At 51.3% G+C, this 17,907-nt stretch overlaps 1 protein-coding gene across 3 annotated transcripts in view; it reads right to left on the minus strand.

The window, feature by feature from the left end:
* Grid2ip (Grid2 interacting protein) overlaps positions 1-15,208 on the minus strand; it is a 36,428-nt gene extending 21,220 nt beyond the window's left edge. The window contains exons 1-7 of one of the 3 annotated variants that reach the window (XM_087577913.1): positions 15,132-15,208; positions 6,246-6,494; positions 5,977-6,062; positions 4,596-4,665; positions 3,632-3,726; positions 3,230-3,413; positions 817-971 (exon numbers count right to left, since the gene is read on the minus strand). In XM_087577913.1, the coding sequence (XP_087434039.1) occupies positions 817-971; positions 3,230-3,413; positions 3,632-3,726; positions 4,596-4,665; positions 5,977-6,062; positions 6,246-6,494; positions 15,132-15,145 (853 nt within the window). In that variant the 5' untranslated portion in view covers positions 15,146-15,208. 3 annotated transcript variants of the gene reach the window in all.
* Between the last annotated feature and the right edge of the window lie 2,699 nt (positions 15,209-17,907).

Raw genomic sequence — 17,907 nt, forward strand, 5'->3', positions numbered from 1 at the left:
ACCCAGGTAGCACGGTCCACCCGGAGCTTAAAGTTGGATAGCAAAACCTACACTCTACAGGTCCCCTGTTCCCAAATGCCTGTATTCCAGGTGGGCTGCCTCACCCACCAGGCATTTACATGGGTACTAGGAATCTGAACTCCAAACCTCCTGCTCCCTCAACAAGCACTATGTCTATCAGCCATCCGCAGCCCCTGTCTTCCTTCAGAGACAGAGTCTCACTATGGGCCACATAGTGAGTCTAAGGCTGGCCCCAAATTTACAGTCTTCTTGCCTCAGCCTTCCCAAGTGCTGAGGCCAAGTTACATGCCTGAGCCATTATACCTGGCTGTGAATTCTCCAAACAAGGAGGGAGCATTGGGCAAGCACTTGCTTAGCATGAGCAAGACCCTGGACTCCGTCCCCCTCCATGGAAAAAGAAAACCGGACTGTGGTGGCACACACCCATAATCCCAGCACTTAGGAGATGGAGGCAGGAGGGTCAGAAGTTCAAGGCCAGCCTGGGCTACACAAGAGTTTGAGGTCAGCTTGTCTGTGTGAGACCATGTTTGAGAGAGGAGAGAGGAGGAAGAGGAAGAGGAGGGAACAAATGAGCTGAGCAGTTCCCGGTTGTGCTGTCTGCTATATGAAGGATGAAGCGGGAGGGGGCTCTCCTCCCAGCCAAGCTCCCCTGTGTTACCAGGCACCTGACAGTAGGCATACATACGTGAGGGAGAGGCCAGGAGGGGCTGCCCGACCTCCGGGAGACAAGAGCAGGTGTCTGCTCGTTCACCGGACAGGCAGGGCATCTGCCATTCACTCCCAGGGACTGCTTACCTGTCATGGCGGTGTAGCCAAGAAAGCAGGCAATCTTCTCCTGACACAGCTCCTGCTCCTCATAGGTCAGCAGCTGGTACAAGAACTGCCAGAGCACCTGCTTGGCGGGGGTGTCCAGAACAGGGTAGACGTCCACGATGAGGGTGTCGATGCTCCTGCAGGTGGGAGTGCGTACGCTCAGCACTCAGGGCTGTGGATGAGGTGGTGGTTCCAGCCCCCACCCCCAGAATTCAGCCCACAGAGAGGACGGGAAAGCGTTCTCCAGCGATAGTCTGCTCTGATTCAAACCGCAGTCTGGGCCTGGGATGTTAGCTCAGTGGCAGAGTATGTACCTAACATTCCCAAGGCTACGAGTCCTAGCACCACCACCCAGAAAACATAATAGTCAAACTCTGGCCTTGCCGATTACCAACTAACTGAGTTTTCCCAAGCTACTTAACTTTTTCCCTTTTCTGGACCGTAAAACCAGAGATTAAAAATAACATGTATCGGGGGCTGGAGAGATGGCTCAGCGGTTAAGAGCACCCGACTGCTCTTCCAGAGGTCATGAGTTCAATTCCCAGCAACCACATGGTGGCTCACAACCATCTGTAAAGAGATCCGATGCCCTCTTCTGGTGTATCTGAAGACAGCTACAGTGTACTTATGTATAATAAATAAATAAATCTTTAAAAAAAAAATAACATGTATCGAGCTGGGGAGATATCATGGTGGGTCACATGCTTGCCTGGAAGTGTGAAGAATTGAGTTCAGATCCCCAGAAGCCCTGTAAAAGCCTGACACAGCAGCTCGAGCACCTCTAATCCCATCATATCCCTGGGCAATGGGAGACGGACACAGGAGAATCCCCAGCAGCCCCCGGGGCAACTGGCCTTGGCATTTGCAGCCATGAGACCCTGTCTCAAACAAGGTGGGAAGGCAAGGCCCACACCCAAAACTTGACCTCAGAGGACCTCCACGGGCAGGCCCGGGAGCATACACCCACATACAAATAAATACAGAAAGTACAGAGTAAGGCTGTGTGCGACCTGTTTAAGATCAGGGGATGGTAGGGCCTAGTGAGATGGCTCAGCAGATAAAGATGTTTGCTGCCAAACTCACTGACTCCTGTGGACACTGTGGCATGCACACACACCCCCATATGCAATAAATTAAAAAGGTGTTTTTTTAAAGAAAGATCAGGGAATCGAGATGAAGAAGCTGTCACAGAACACTGCTGGTATTCCTTTTACATGGGCTAAAGTTCCAAAATTCGCTATAGTAATGGTTACATATACTTGCACATATACTCAATCCCTAAAACCTCTGAACTGTACCAGTCAATCCATGAACTGTGGCGAGCGAGGGAGCGAGCAAGAGCGCTCTGTGATTAAGAGCATACGTGCTACTCCCGCAGAGGACCCAGGTTCGGTTCCCAGCACCTACCTGGCAGCTCACAGACACCTGTAACTCTAGTTCCAGAAGATGGGTCGCCCTCTACTGGCCTACATGGGCACTGCACACATGTGGTACACTTAAGTGCAAGCAAAATACCCATACACATAATTCTTCTTTTCTTTCTTTCTTTTTTTTTTGGGGGGGGGTCTTTTTTTCGGAGCTGGGGACCGAACCCAGGGCCTTGCGCTTCCTAGGCAAGCGCTCTACCACTGAGCTAAATCCCCAACCCCAATTCTTCTTTTCTTTTTTCTTTTGTTTTTTTCTTCTTTTTTTCGGAGCTGGGGACCGAACCCAGGGCCTTTCGTTTGCTAGGCAAGCGCTCTACCACTGAACTAAATCCCCAACCCCTCCCTTGAGGGTTCTTGATGTCCCATAACCTTTCCCTGCCTGCCTCAAGTCGTTCAATGTTTTTCTTTTTTTTTAAATTATTTTTTAGATTTATTCATTTATTATATATAAGTACACTGTAGCTGTCTTCAGATACACCAGAAGAGGGCACCAGATCCCATTACAGATGGTTGTGAGCCACCATGTGGTTGCCGGGAATTGAACTCATGACCTCTGGAAGAGCAGTCGGGTGCTCTTAACCGCTGAGCCATCTCTCCAGCCCCAATGTTTTTCAAATACCTGTGTATTTGCCTAAGGTATTAAGAGTCCAGATTTAGCTGGGCATGATGACTCTGGCCTTTAATCTCAGCACTGAGGAGGCAGAGGCAGGCTGATCTCTCTGAGTTCCAGCACAACCGGTACAAAATAGCAAGACTGGGTCTCAAAACTAAAGGTATGGATGTAAAAGTTGAGGTTTGTTCTAGGGCGCGTCAGTGATTCCTCCCTTGATCCTAGCTATTGTCTTCCTTCTCTCCACCTTAAGGAGGCCGAGGCGCTACCAGCAGGGAGAACGGGATGGCCAGCATTTGCTGGAATTTGGGTGGGGCACAAACAGGTTAGATCCCTACCACCGCTCTTCCCAGGGCACCTGTGCTGGAAGAAGCTCTCGAGAGCCCGGCAGACTCCATAGCGCTCGGGAGGAGTGAGGAGGTGGTCCAGCTGCTGGCTGAAGGTCCTCCCCTGGACTCGGATACTGGAAGGCAGGATGTCCGCCACCCACTGCAGTGAGGTGAGAGCTGACGCCCGGGTCGGGGAATCCAGAGAGTCTGAATCTGCGGGGGACCACAGGCATGGGGAGGCACGGGTGACCCGGAGTCACCAAGGTAGGTGCTGCTTCCCAGACAGCTGGGGTCAGCAGCCTTGTGAGCTGGGGCATGCAATGCTTTGAACAGCATTGAACTCTGCGCGTTGGGCTCTATCGCACCCCCTGGCGGCGTCCCTGGGAAGCGACCAAAACAGTCCTGGGAACGCTATGGCTTGACAGTCTCACCACTGGCGAAAGGGACCGGTCCTTCCTCTACCACCAGCGTGGGCATAGCGCCACTGCCCTGCAACATGGACACCACCTTGTCGTGGGAGCAGTTCCTGAAAAGGAGATGGCCCAGGAGGGCCTGTCAAGTGAGCTCTATCCATCATGTAGAAGCCACCCAGCAAATCCACTGTCGCGTAGGACTAGCCAGGACCCCAACTTTCATATAAGTTAAGATTGTATACGGTAGAAGCCCCAGACTTTGGGCAGATTTGCCTGCTGTTGCCTTGGATTGGCATTTCTGGGCATAGAAGGAACTTTTCCTATGTCACGCTCGGCAGGGCGCCCTTCCAGAGCAAAACGATCAGTCCTCTTTGTTATGTGTCCCCAACATGTCATTGTAATATTTTTTGGTTAGAAGAATGGACTAGAGGTACTGGCGAAGTGTAAGGATTGGAGTGCAGTCCCACTATTGGGTGAGCATGGTGGTACACAACCATAATCCCAGCACTTGGGATGTTGAGGCAGGAGGATTTGCAGAATTTAAAGCCAGTCTGAACTATATAGCAAGTCCAAGTTGTCTGGACAACCAATCAAGACCCTGTCTCAAAACAAAAGATTTAAACGGGTCTGGAAGCCAGGCATGATAACTAACACTGTGTCCCAGCGCTCAGCGGAGGCAGGTGGATTGTCATGAACTCAAGGCAAGTCTGGGCTACACAGTGAATTCCAAGTCAGCCTGGAATACAATAATAAAATTGTATTAATTTTATTAAAAAATCAAAATAAAATGCCGGGGACGTAGCACTGAGATTGTGTTTGCCTAATACAAGTACCTTGTGTTTTATCCCCAGTATGACAGGGAAAGATGCTTTATGTGGAAGAGGCATAGGTCATAGGGCATAGGTCAGAAGGGGATGCGGTCACTGTTAGTCTCCCAAGAGAACTATCACCACAATCACAAGACTCCTCAGGGGTTCCTGACCTCATGTCCAGTCCATTGAGGAAGAGGATCCGGTCACCTGACTTGAGGGATGCATTTTCAGCCGGGCTGCCTGAAGGAGAGAGAGAGAGAGTGTGTATGTAGTCAGCTCACCACCATGTAGTGGACTTGGATGGGAATCTCCCCTACTCAACCCCACTGTGCGAGCCAGATAAACCATTCTTCAGGTTTACAGGTGAGAATCGACGCTCGGGGCCGTCTAAATGGTTTACTGAGTAGGAAAGCTTGCTGCCAAGTCTGACTGAGTTTGATCCCTGAGACCTATGTGACAGAATAACTCCTACAAGTTGTCCTCTAACCTTTTCTCACACACACACACACTCACACTCACACACTCACACACACTCACACTCACACACTCACTCACACATACACTCACACACACTGACACACATACACACACACACTCACATATACACTCACACACACTGACACACATACACACACTCACATATACACTCACACACACTGATACACATACACACATGCTCACACACACTCACACACACTCACACACACATACTGACACACACATTCACACACACACTCACACACACTCTCACAATACACTCACACACACTGAAACACATATACTCACACACACACACTGACACACATACACTCACACACACTGACACACATATACTCACACACACAGACACACATATACTCACACACATGCATGCGTGTGCGTGCACATTCACACACATGCACGAGTGCGCACACACACTCACACTCACATGCACACACACGCACACCTCTCTCTCTCTCTCACACACACACACACACACACACACACACACCCCAAATGTGTGGTCCCATCCTTCCTCAAAATAAATAAGTTTAATTTTAAAAGAAGCCTGGAAAAGGCTTCATTTGTGCAGGTATGTGCGTGTGTGCGTGTGTGTGTGTGTGTGTGTGTGTGTGTGTGTGTGTGTATGAGAGAGAGAGAGAGAGAGAGAGAGAGAGAGAGAGAGAGAGAGGTTGCCTATGTAGAGGCCCGAGACTGATACCATCCTCCATCTATCTATCTTCCCCCTTGTTCACGGAGGCAGGGTCTCCCAGTCAAACCTGGAGTTCACCCATACGGCTAACTTGCCAGAGCCCCAGCTCCTCCCTTCAAGGCTAGACTTACCGGAAGCTATCATACCCACCTAGCATTTTATATGTTCTAGGCATCCAAAGTGTTTAGAGAACAGTGGCTCTAACCATTGAGCGATCTCCCCAGCCCTTACTCTCTGTTTCTTAGCAATGGATGCAATGAGACTAGCAGGCATAGATAGCATTACCAGAGAGGGCTTCATCAGGGTCTGTCACCTCATTCCCAATCTTAGGGACTCAGGGGAACCTGTCCATCCCTCACCAGGCAGGACAGATTCGATCCAGACCGGTCCATGGCCACGCAGAGTGAAGCCGAAACTCTTGTTGCCTTTATAGACACGAACAGTCCTGTGGGAGAAAAAAACGTATCGGAGATGGGTGAGTTTCCCTGTCTCACCCTGAGAACAGAAGATCGGGGCTCAGGGGATGGACATGTCTCATGTCCTTGTCCTCACAAACCCCAATGCCCAGGACTCGGACCCAAGCAATGTCACGAGATGTCCCCTGCTGTCACCCGCACGCCGTGCGTACCTGCGAGGACCCCCAGGGCCAGTGCGACCGCCCAGCAGCGAGGCCGCCTTCCGCGGGGGCGGCTCATCGGGACGGCGGGGCGCGGCGCTAGCGCGGGTGGACACTAAGAGGCGTTCCGGACGCTCCTCGCTGCGGCTCCGGCGCAAACGCTGCGCGCCCTGCGCCCTCCGAGCACGGCACAGCTTGCCCAGGAGACCCTGAGACACCACCTCGTCAAAGCGCGCCCGGTGCTTCTTGGGGATGAAGATCCTGCAAGGCAAGAACCGACCACCGAGTCAGGCGCGGTCCCTAAGTGCATTCCAAAGGCACCTCCTAGTGGCTCTTCTGCGCATTCCCAGGGGTGTCCAGGGACATTTTCATTCTCCTCTTCAGTGAACAGACTTTCATTCCCAGCTGTCCTAGACCTGATCCTGTGATTGCTCGGTAGGTAGAAATGCTTGCTGTCAAGCCTGAAGACCTGAGTTCGATTCCTCAGTACCCACATAGTGGAGGGGTAGAATTGACTATCTTTTTTTTTTATATAAATGTGTATTTTCCATTTAGCATTTATTATTTTTTTAAAGATTTATTCATTTATTATATATAAGTACACTGTAGCTATCTTCAGATACACCAGAGGAGGGCATCGGATCTCATTACAGATGATTGTAAGCCACCATGTGGTTGCTGGGAATTGAATTCAGGACCTCTGGAAGAGCAGTCAGTGCTCTTAACCTCTGAGCCATCTCTCCAGCCCAGAATTGACTATCTTAAGACTATAGCAGGAGAGTGGCATCCTGCTTACCCTACCCTGGGAAGTCCACAAAGACTGTTTCCTGTTACCCTAACCTATGCAGGGCCTTCCTGCTCCCAAACCAGTCTATAGAGGCGTTCCATCTCCTGTCTGTCTCCCATCTGTCCGTTCTTTGTCTCCATTCTCTCATGTTCTCGCATCTACCAGACCAAGCCCCAGCTAACGCTCTCCTCTCTCCCTTCTTATTTCCGGTGATTGCTAGAGAAAAACTACAACAGCCACTCGCGAAGTGTCTGACTTCCCTCCGAGGGTCCTCATACTTCTGCTTCTCCTGCTTGCTTTCTTGTCCCTGTCCACAGCCACTTCCTTGTAAAAGTGAGGACAATTACCATCTCCAAGTTATGGCTCTGCCTGATGCATTATTTTTTTTTGGAGCTGGGGACCGGACCCAGGGCCTTGCGCTTGCTAGGGAAGCGCTCTACCACTGAGCTAAATCCCCAACCCCTGCCTGATGCATTCTTATTTTCCCCCTTTAATATTTTTAAAATAATAATCTCTATTATTTCTTAAGTGTGTGTGTGCATGTGTTCCCAGTCCCCTGCGTGTGCTTAGCAAACCTCTGCCCACTTGTCCCTGCTGGATACTGAGCTCAGCTATGGAGGCCCTGTGGTGCTCTCCAAGGTGTCAGCCCATAGGTGGTGGGAGGAGACTTAGCCTCTACACAATGCCCGTGCCCTGGGAAGAGTCCTTGGCGCCTATTAGTCTAGGAGCTCTCCAAAGCCAGATTTGTCTTTGGGCTCTGGGTCACAGGGATGGAGAAGAATGTGGCACTCGAGCAGAAAGTGTGTGTGTGTGTGCGCACGCGCCTGTCTGTCTGTCTATGTGTGATACAACACCACTGTGAGCTTATCGACCCACTGCAGAAGATTCTAAGGCACAGAGAAATCTGTAACTTTCCAGGGTGACACAACTGGCCCATGACAGCTGGAATCAGGGCTCATGACACTAAGTAAGGGCTTCCTGGCTGTACCCCAAGGCTCCCTTCTCCGTTCTTTATATCAGTAGTCAATGCCAAGGGCATGGTAGGGAGTCAGGAAAGAAGGCTTGGTATGCAGCTGAAATACATCCTCCCCTGAACTGGATCTGTAGCTCTCCCTGCCTCTGTGGATAAGGTTAATGAAGCCAGCCAGGCAGAATGAACCCCCTGGTGAGATAGTAGGAACGGAGATCCTTCAGGAGGGCTCATACTAGCCCCGTGCCCATGGAGTTCTGCTTCAGATCGGCTACTCTGAGTAACCAGGAAATCTCCTGAGCCTGATTCTTCCATCTGCCTGCATGATCTTGGGCCTCTCCTTATTCTGTCTCATGTCGAGGCAGAGCATACAGAGACTGTCCACCTTATAGCTCAACCATCAGCCCCAGGCCCTGCAAGGCAGCAGACCTACATTCTAACCTGGGCAGGGGTCAGATGCCCAGAACAATTTGACATCCAACACTAAGAAGTCAAAGTCCTGCTTGCCAGGTGGGCACCAGACTGAGTCACAAACTGGGAGGTCTGGTGGCTAGTTCTCTGCTTGGCATCCTGGAGCCTGATACAGAGCCAAGGCTGCCTGCTGAGGCTGACACCCTTCCTGGCTGGCATGAACCTTCCCTACGGTTCCATCAGTGTCTGGCCCAGCCACCCCAGTTCTGGCACTGCTGTCTGTTAATTAAAGTTGGCACAGTCAGATGCAGTAGGGGCGAATTCATTACAGGGACATATCATTGCCTTTTTGACTGTGACAGACTAGCACTGTAGGTCTCCAAGGCTCTTATGCTCTTACTAAGCCCAACAGGCTTTCCTGAGCTCCAAGGATTCTTCCTGAGAGTCACAAGTCTAAACCTTCCACTGGGTCACTTCTGCTGCTGGAGCCTCTCCGAGGACCATCCCTTGCCTGTGTGTACTCCACTCCAACCCAGCTTTCTTCACTTAGCCCTTGATCTCCAGCCAGGAAATGTGGAGACAGGAATGGGAGCCTCAGAGGCAACAACCTGCAGTTCCTGACAGTGGGAAGGTGCTGCCTTCCAAATTCAAAACTCGATGCAATGGTCTAGATTCTCACTCAGGACACTCGACACCCCCGTTCTTGGTCCCTTGCCCTATCCTGTGAGCCAATGCAGGAAGGTTGACTTTTAATCCTAGCCTTTCACTTCATCCCAGAACTCTGGCTGCCAGCGAGTCCTGGGTACCCAACATCGAAACCTCACCTCCCACATACCCACCAGTTTATTCCCACTGTCCCCAGTTTCTGGACTCCGCCCAGTTTCAATAGGTTGCCCACCCAGAACAGGGAACCCCTCTTGATATCCCAGCCCCCTCCCCCACCTTAAGCTGGCCGGACGCGAGGCAAGAGGTTCCCAGGGGCGCAGAACGCGATGGGGAAGCTACCTAAAGTGCCGAGAGAAGCCCTGGTCCTTCCCCATCTGGATCTGCGAGGGCGGTGCGGCAGGTGCGCACCGGGCAGCGGGTGGCGGAGCCCGCGATGACAGAGAGGGCGCCCGCGATTCCACGCGCCTTTGCTGGGCGAGCGTGCGCCGCCCCTCCCGGCCAGTCTCCGCACCGTGGCCCCATGCCCGCCCATTCTTGGTAGCTCCGCCCCACCCCTCCTCTCTTCTCCCTGCCCGGGGACCCTTCAATTAGCTGGGGCATCCGGAGGAGTAGAGAGATCAGGGTGATTCAAGGCTGTCAAGCTCCTTCCTTCGTCTCTCCACCGTATTCCCTCTCCAAGAGTCTTGTCTGGGATCTCTTGGCCCAGCGCCCTGGTCCCCTTACAATGGCTGCAACACTCTAACAGCCAACACCTTTTTGAAGAACTCCCTTTTGCAGTGCCCCGGAAGGCATTTATTTGCACAGGACTTCCCAGGAGCTGGCCAGTGCTGAAAATGCCTTCCCAGGGAAAGAGTGAGGAAGGAGAGAGACCTTTGAATACAGTGGCCAGGGCCACAGACTGCACTTCAGAGCAGTGGATGGCTATGCTAGGGTTTATGGATTCTAGGGGAGATGGGAGCACCCCAGGGGTTTTGAGATCTTGGTAACCAAGGGAGGAGGAATGCCAGGAGTCAGCCTGGAAAAGGTAGAGGACGTAAGGAGAGGCTAGGGTGGTTTTGTTTGTTTTTCAGTACTGGACCTTGAACGAAGGTTTCACACATGCCGCTCAAGCGCTCTACTGCAGGGATACATCCCCACGCCTCTTCTTACTTTGAGAAAGGGTCTCATTAAGTTCTCCAGGCCGGTCTTGAACTCGCTCTAATCCAGGCTGGCTGTGAATTCTCTTTCCCTTTCTCTTTGCCTTCTCCTTCTCCTTCCCCTTCCCCTCCCCCCTCTCCCTTCCCGCCATCTTCCTTCCTTCCCTTCCTCCCTTTCCATAAGGTCTTATATAGCCCAGGAGAGTCTCAAAGCTGCTCTGCAACCAAGGATAACCTTGGGAGTCTCCTGCTTCCATTTCCTGGGTACTAGGATTACAAGCATATACCTCCAAGCCTGGTTTTATTCCATTCAGGGAACCAAAGTCAAGCATCTGTCCATGCCGATATGCACGCTGCCAACATTCCCAACCCAGACCTTGAAGGCTTGATCCTCCTGCCTCAGCTTCTTGAGTAGATGGGATTATAGGCCTGCTCCACCACGTTTGGCTAAGTGATTACATTTTGAAATACAGAAGTGGGCCAAGGATATAGCTCAGTGGTAGAGCATGTGCCCCCAGCCCCTCCCTTCCCTCTCGCCCCCACTGCTCTGTTGTAATCTCTCAGAGCTGTTTTACTCTGGCAGAGGCAGCAGCTGCCGCTGCAGCCTATTCATACCTTGCCCTCCTCAATCTACCCCATGCCTGTGAGCACAATTCTCATCCTGAGAGCAGCTGACAGCAGGACCACGACTGACCCATGGTGACAGAGACGTTCTCGGTCTTGCTTGCCAGCATTGGCGCCCTAGAACCAGCCACGCCCAAAGGCTATAAAAACTGTCCACTGTGCAGACAAGAGAGACGAGGACAGCATTGGATGAATGCTCACGCTGCAGTCTGGGCATGCCACTTCCTTCATGATCAGGCCACCTCAGGCACGGACAAGCCTGAGGGGACAAGGGGGTGGGGGCAGTGGTGGGGGCATTTGGCCAGGTGACTCAAGAAAGCACAGAGTAAATGCTGGGGAACAGGCAATTTGTAGACTTGTCTACAGTGCCTGCCTCGGTGAAGGAACCTTATCAGAGATCATTCAGGAACAATCATTCTCAAACAGAGGCAACTTTGTGCCCACCTCTCCCCCCGAAGACATTTGGCACAAGCTCAAGACGTCTTTTTGGCTGCCACAAAGTGACAGCTGGGAGAGGGATGTGGTACTGGCATCTAGTGGGTAGAGGCCAAGGATCCTGCTTCTAAGCAGCCCATGTGCACAGGGTAGCTCCCACACAGAGAAAAGGTAGGACCCCAAAGTTGTACTGGAGAGAGAGACCCTCCATATGGGAGACCAACACTACCCGACCACATGCAATACTGGATATTTCTACATCAGTACGCGCACACGCACACACACACACACATGCACACGCACACACACACACACACACACACACACACACGCACACACCATAGCTGCACCACACACAGGTTTTTGGATCTTTGTGTATGGTGTGCATGTGTGCCTCATGCATGCTTCCACGAGTATGGGCGCACGTGCATGTGAGTGCCGCTAGCCAGCTTGCTCTCAGGACCCAAGGCTGAGCAATTAACAAGCGACAGATCTGGGGATCTGAACTCTGGTCCTCATGCTCATGCCAAAAGCACTGGAGTCACTGAGACGTTTCCCCAGCCCTCACATGTAAATATTTTTATTTTGGGAGACAAGGTATATGGCTGGTCTCAAACTCACAGAGAGCCACCCGCATCTGCCATCCGAGTGCTGGGATTAAAGGAGTGTGCCATCATCGCTGCTTAATTTTATTTTACTTATTTGAGAAAGGGTCTCACCATGTAGCTCTGGCTGGCCTAGAATTCCTTACGTAGATCAGGCTAGCCTTAAACTCTCAGAGATCTGCCTGCCTACATTACTATAATTATTATAATTTCTATATATAATATGTACTATATTACTATAATTTATATACTATATTACTATAATATATTGTGATATACATATATCACTATATATATATATATATATATATATATATATATATATATATATATATATATAGTGTGTTACCCTTGCCTGAGTGTGCATGTGGAGGTCAGAGGTCAACAGATGTCTTCCTTGACTGCTATCCGCCATATATTCTTTCAACAGGCTCTCTTACTGAGCCTGGAGTGAACTGATTAGACTAGACCGAATGACATGTGAGCCCCAGGGATTCTGTCTCCGTCTCCCCAGCACTGGGAACACTGTGCCACCGCCTGGCTTTTACATAGGTGCTGGGGAGCCAAAATCAGGTCTTCATGCTTTCATAGCAAGTGCTTTGCCTGCTAAGCTGTCTCTCCCACTCTATCATGCCATATAAATACTTCTTGTGGGTGGTACAGGGGGTCACACCCAGGTGTGACCACACCCAGGAAAGAACTCTGCTACAGGACTATCTCTTGTTTTGTCTTTGTTTCTTTTTTTCTTTTTCTTTTTCTTTTTTTGGTTCTTTTTTTCGGAGCTGGGGATTGAACCCAGGGCCTTGTGCTTCCTAGGCAAGCGCTCTACCACTGAGCTAAATCCCCAACCCCTGTCTTTGTTTCTTTATGATAAGCTCTCCTTATGTAGTTCATGCTGGCCCTGTACCCCATTTATAGACTCAAACTTGCAACTCTGACTCTAATGCCTGAGTGTTGGGTTTATTGAAATTGTGCATCCCCACCTTTGGCTCCAAGAACTACATCATGGTGTCCCTGAAAGGACCCTACGGAAGGAGTACCTGTGGTCCCACCTCCCCGGAAGAGCTCACTTACATGGTTTCTTACCCAGACCCCTGTTGGGAGCACATAGATAAAACAGCCCTGTTCCTCAGGCAGCCTGTGAAGATCTGTTTACTTGCTCAAGGCTGTACCGTCACTGAAGAGACCCCAAGGTTCCAGCTGGAAATTCCAAATCCCACCACCTCAGCCATGCCAGCGGCTGCATTCTCTACCTACCTCACCCTTTCCTCCCCCGTATGACATCCCCCAAGCCCCATGCTGCACTTTCTCTCCCCTCTTGGACGAATCACACTTTCCAAACGGCCTGTCCTGTCCTAATTAGAAAGCCATTTTACCACTTAATCAGATCGAGAGTCCTTGGGGGACAGACCCAAATTAGGTTCCAAGTGGCAGCAAGAAGCGCTCTCGTAAAGGAGCACGGTGCCTTTGTGTACTGTGGCCACAAATTCGGACACATGCAAGCCCTGCGTTGTCCCAGACCGTAGCCACTCCCTGTCTATGTAAACACTTACAGCATGACTAAGGAAAGCCGGATAAACCGTATGTGTAACGGACAGCGTCTCATGTAGCCCAGGCTGGCCTTCAATTTCCTGTGTGGCCTAGGATAACCTTGTACTTCCAGGCCTTCCACCTCTACTTTCCCTAACGCTGAGATTACAAGCACATGCCACCATCCATGGTTTTGTGCAGTGTTGAGACTTGAACCCAGGGCCTCGCGGTTGTGGCTACGAACTTGCAGTCTTCTTGCCTCGGCCTCCCAAGTGCTGGGGTTACAGGTGTGTGATCATGTATATTTATGAAAAATTCAACCACATTAAATAACCACACGTACTAAATGGCTACTGTGAGAGAGGCCTCTGCAGTCACTCCAAACCCTACCCCTCATCTCAGGCCACACTCCTGTGTTCTGAGTGGACTCTCGCCTCCATGGGAAGATTACTTATTTATTATTTATTTATAGCCAAGGTCTTGATAAACGACTCAGGAAGGCTTTGAACTTGTGATCTTCCTGCTGTAACCTCCCAAGTAGGTGTGATTTCAGGAGAGGATCTAAAGAAACCTTTATGCACACACACACACACACACACACACACACACACACACACACACACACACATCTTCTTCTTCATCATCATCATCTACCATCTTTTGTCTACTCAACCTTTTACTTTTAAGCCTTGTCTGTCTGTCAGGGCAGTGATTCTCCATTGTCTTTATTCAATGGCAAGCCACGATACCCCTGTTCTGGCCAGATGCTTGGCCCTGAACTCTCTGGGGTGACTGACCTTCCGGTTCCAGGACATACTTCCGGACCCCACTGAGGCCCAACTTTCTGAGGTATAGATCGGACACCTGCTGAGTCCCTGCCATGATTGCAAGAGTCTGGGTTAGCAATGGCTTGCCCCTGAACTTGGACTCCGGTCTCAGAATTAGCTTGCTGCCTCCGTGATGGTTTCTTGTCCCTTCGGAGACTTCTCCAAGAAGCTCTGCCCCCAAATCCTCTGCATCCCAAGAGCCCAGCACACAGTGGGGACGTTGACAACTGGTCAGCTCCGGGGAAGGAGGAAGGTGTTCGGAAATTCGGATATGTTGGAATGGTAGTGGTGGGGAGGCGTTGCCTGAATTCCCCGCTGCCATATTACCCTCCCTTCAGAGCCCAGCTGGGCGCCGCCCCCTCCTCCAACAACCTCCCCAATTTTCCTGTCGCATTTGACACCCGCTGGCGACACAGGCTTCCCATTCATCCTCCCGGCAGCGCCCCAGGGAAGCATCGGGCCACGGGGGCATTCGGGAGTGTCCAGGGGTTCCCGCTTTTTCCACTAGACCACCTCCTCCCGTTCTGATCCTCAGCTGACAGGGGCCTCTCGGGCGCTTGGGGACGAAAAGCAGAGAGGCAGACGCCGCCGCTGTCCCGAGAGAGGTGGCGGGCGGAGACAGAAGCCCCGCAGCACCGAGATGAAACCGGGAAATCTGAGCGATCCTCCCGCTGAGTCTGGCCTGGAGACAAACGCACCAAGTTCCCTGGGGACAGCCGCGTCCCCCTACAAGCCCAGCCCCTCATGGAACTGGGCAGAACCGAGCTCTGCCTATCTGTCACCTCCCCAGGAAGTCCTCAGCCCCCTGCATCAGCTCCGCGACAAATTTCGCTCTAGAAATAACTTTTTTTTTTTCTATCCAAAGCTCTTTTTCTTCTCCTCAGCAAGAGTCAGTCCCCTCACTCACCCCAGGCAGCTCATGGTGGCCTCTTTCGGTGGCCTCCAATGCGTTTCGCTGCAGAGTCGAGATGCTGAGCCCGGGCTGGTGGGGGCGGGGGGCTGGCCAGCCCAGTCCCTGACATTGGCCAGGCCCAGAGGGAGGGGCAGACCGCGGGGTGAATGGCAGCGAGGGGAGGGGGCAGGCTGAGCCCGGAAAGGGGGAGGGTTCGGGCAAGAGCCTGGAGAGAAAGCCAGGCAAGACCCACAGAGTATGAAAAATCCCAGAGGCTGCCTGATCGAAGTTGCGTGCAGAAGGCCCTCAGTGAAGGAGGCCAGGGATAGGATATTCCTGGCTCACCTGGAGTCGCCATGGCCCCCCCAGGAATTTCCTCAAATCCACTTAGAGGGTGAGTTAAAGAGGTGCTACTGCACAGCTTACTGGGTCTAAGAGCCTGTGACAACCATTGATTTGCTCTGTGACCCTCTCAGTACCGCGACTTGACTCTCCCAATGGAGTTAATTAGGTGACTTAGTGTCCTTTAAGGATCTAATAAAGTCCTTGGCGCACTATCACCATCATCAAAATCACCACCACCACCACCTCCATCATCATCAAACTGATATCCACGAGCCCTAGTGTTGGGACAGGGGAGATGTCTCAGTGGTTAGAGCGCTTGCTCAGCAAAGCACGAAGACCCACGTTCCACCCTCAGCACCCAGTGTGGGGTACCAAGAGTCAGAGAGCAGTCATTGCCTGCAGGATTGTGTGGGCATCCAAACCCACACAGCTGACTCCTCCATATTGTGTCCCAACCCCAGTCACAGTATGGAACTGAGACTGTCTTGGTGTTCTCAATGACTGCTGCTATGGTGGTTTGGGACGGAGTCAGGGCGCTGTGGCTTTACCTCAAGAAGTGGTCCTTCACAGGCTAGCGTTAGCTGTCCCTCCCATCATCACAAACACAACCTCGGTGACAGGCTCGCCTGCATTCTACAGCTCAAGAGCGGCCCCTGTGTCCCACCTTGAGTGAAACCCACAGCTCTTCCCATCTTGCCATCCACAGAGGTACCTGAGGTTGTCCAGGACCGGACCCTGGGCCTCACTGGGCAGTACGAGAATGAGGGTCCACACCAGCTCATCGACCCGTTGCTCCGCAGCAAACTGCTTCAGGGCAGCAAACACCTGCTCCTTGGCTGTTGGCTGATCCCCCAAGATGTCATCTACCTGCAAAGAGAGGGTCGTAGGTGAGACTGTGGAGAGTTCTCAGCTCACCTCCGAGGGACGGCTGACACCGGAAGCACTTTGCCCACCTGACCTCACTTCCCTTGCCTGCCCTTGAGACCGAGACTTTGCTTTTCTTTTCGTTGTTGTGTTTTTGTTTTTGTTTTCTTGGTTTTTTTGTTTTTTTGTTTTTTTGTTTTTTGTTTTTTTACTCCTGACTGTCCTGGAACTCGATTTGCAGTCCAGGCTGGCCTTGAACTATCAGAGATCTACCTGCCTCTGCCTCCCAAGCACTGGAATTTAAAGGCCTGTGCCACCACTGCCTGGCGTGAGATCTGTCTCTGTTAACTATTAACACCTGCATTTTGTACCCAAAGAGCTAAGGTCACAGAAGCTGGCAGAGAAAGGACTTGTAGAGAAGTCATTTGTGGAAGAGACAGTTCACCCAAGTGCTATGACGTTACCAGATCAGGTCATAACGTTACCAGATCGGGATCTGCACCCAGGAGCAGCCACTTTTTAAAAAACAAAACAAAAACAAAAACATGTATTTGCATATTTTCAGAGGTCAGAGAACCATTTGCTGGAGTCAGTTCTCTTCTCTCATGTGGGTTCTAGGGATTCAACTCAGGACATCAGGGCTTTTAGTGAATGCCTCACCCACAGAGCCATCTCACCAGCCCCGGAACAGCCATTCCAACGAATCAAAGGACTTAATAGAAGTGCTTAAACACGTGCCAGGCACTCACTAATTGCTAGTTACTATTATTATAATACTATGTTGGTGTTCCGTCGCACAGCACTGTTTGCTAAGGGTTCCCACAGCGTACATTCTGGTTCCATAAAAGCACTACAGAAGGTGTGCCCTGTCATGAGTTCTAACTCTTTCTCTGTCTGAACTTTATTGGCAAGTTCTTTCTCTTTGTGCACATAACCAGCTAATGTTAATAATGGAACATCTATTCAGGGGCGTGTGGGGGCCATTGACACTGGGCGTGCAAATGCACACAATGTTCCTGGAAAGTAGCTTGTTAATATTCCTAAAGCGCTCTCTCTCTCTCTCTCTCTCTCTCTCTCTCTCTCTCTCTCTCACACACACACACACACACACACACACACTAGTTCTTGTTCCTGTTTTGCAGTATTAAGGATGGAATCCAGAGTCTCCTCATGCTAGGCAGTGCCACTAAGCTACGTCCCCAGCCTTCTGTGTGTGTGTGTGTGTGTGTGTGTGTGTGTGTGTGTGTGTGTGTGTGTGTGTGTCATTTACCTGTGTCCATATTCCTATGTGCGCATGTGCAGGTGGGAGCCAGAGGATGCCACTGGGTGTCTTCCTCAGTGGCTCTCCACTCTCAATCCGAGCGTCCCCTTTTGGTTTTGAGATGATCTCACTTGGCTTTCCAGGCTGAGCTTGGAACTCCACTGTAGCCCAGGCAGGCCTTCAACTTATCATCCTCCTGCCTCAGCCTTCGGAGTAGCTGAGATAACAGGCCTAAGCAATCGGGTCTCAAACTCAAACTTAGTATCCTCCTGCCTCTACCTCCCAAGTGCTCGGCTAGCAGGCACACATCACTGCAGCTAA

Source organism: Rattus norvegicus, chromosome 12 (assembly GCF_021556685.1).
Source record: "Rattus norvegicus strain SHRSP/BbbUtx chromosome 12, alternate assembly SHRSP_T2T, whole genome shotgun sequence".
Taxonomy (NCBI): Eukaryota; Metazoa; Chordata; class Mammalia; order Rodentia; family Muridae; genus Rattus; species Rattus norvegicus.